This window comes from Aptenodytes forsteri, unplaced genomic scaffold, assembly GCF_000699145.1.
Source record: "Aptenodytes forsteri isolate BGI_AS27 unplaced genomic scaffold, ASM69914v1 Scaffold483, whole genome shotgun sequence".
NCBI lineage: Eukaryota > Metazoa > Chordata > Aves > Sphenisciformes > Spheniscidae > Aptenodytes > Aptenodytes forsteri.
In genome coordinates, this window is record NW_008795316.1 from 990425 (window position 1) to 991666 (window position 1242).

The 1242-nt window shown below is 55.6% G+C and overlaps 1 protein-coding gene across 1 annotated transcript in view; it reads right to left on the reverse strand.

Annotated features, from left to right (window-relative positions):
- DNMT3B (DNA methyltransferase 3 beta) overlaps positions 1–1242 on the reverse strand; it is a 20052-nt gene that overhangs the window by 6688 nt on the left and 12122 nt on the right. The window contains exons 9-10 of the mRNA XM_009279536.1: positions 752–880; positions 242–286 (exon numbers count right to left, since the gene is read on the reverse strand). Of these exons, the coding sequence (XP_009277811.1) occupies positions 242–286; positions 752–880 (174 nt within the window). The remainder of the gene's footprint in view (positions 1–241; positions 287–751; positions 881–1242) is intronic.

Below are 1242 nucleotides of genomic sequence, written 5' to 3' on the forward strand. Positions count from 1 at the left end.
ACTTGCCATGAAATTCTCTTTTTCCCCCCCCCCCCCCCCCGGTAACGCCCCGTGGGGAGGATCTGCACAGCAGTCTGCTCTCCTCAACACAAAGGAAGGCCCAGCAATCTGCAATCACAGCGCTTTCCCCCTTTCTACATGGTGCTGTTAAAAAGGGACCCACGATCTTTGCCTAGTGCTGCCTGCAAGCACCTGCATCAGCCCCACACCTTTTCCCAAGAGAGATAGGGCGATCGATTACCTTCGAGACTCCCACTGTTGTTCGTAACTTCGGAAACCATTTGCTCTTTATAAAATTAAAAACAAAAAAAAGAGATTTATCATTCCTTATGTAACAAACTTTAAACACACTCTACTTACAGATGCCTTACTTCTTGCATTAAAACTGCTACAGCTTTGCTGAGCGTTGCACAGAGAAGGCAGGCCATGGGCATATTAAAAATTTTGGTGCAAAACCCATGTCCTTTCACTACTGGAGATGTTAGAGCTAGAGCTCAAAGTAGCAACACACAGATCATTTCCAAGCTGAGCAATTAACGGAGTCCAGCTTGTGGTGCCATATCTTGCAGTTGGGTTTGCTGGTGTCTTGTAAGGCACAAGTGAGCATCACGAGACCACAAAAGCTTTTGCCTTTGGAAACCAAGCTCATGGCCCCCAGGAAGAGCCGAGCCCTTTCCCAGAGAAGTTTCCCAGTGCTTTTCAGGATGCACGACCCAGGCCATGACACTCCCCAGCTCTTGCTGCTGGTTACCTCGGGTCTGATCCTCTTCCACTCGCTGCTCCTTGCTGTTGTTGCAGAGGTTGGTCTTCAGCCTCTTGGTGGGGGGGCACTGCTCGAGGGACAGCACCTCCTCCGTCCCGTTCCTCAGCGCACCATTCTCTGCAAAGGGAAAGGCGGCTCCCTGGGGACGAGCCTCCAGCCCCAGGAGCTCCCCAGGGCACCGGGGGACACCTCCTGCCGAGCCCTGCCAGGTCCCACCTCAGCCAAAAGCAGAGCCCTTCCTGACCACCCGGACTCCCCACGCATGGCTCGAGGCTCAGCCAGGTCACTGACTTCCAGGAGCAATGGCTTTGAGGGTGCTTTACTCTGGCTTTTTGCAACGCTGCTGTGGGGGACCCCAGTGAGGAGCGAGGAGCCCCAGGGCTACCTCAGGACCGGGCCAGCATGGCCGCGGCAGAGGGCGAGCAGGCTCAGCCGGGGCCGACCGCAGTGGCTGGGCACCAGCGGCTGCCGGCCCTGCC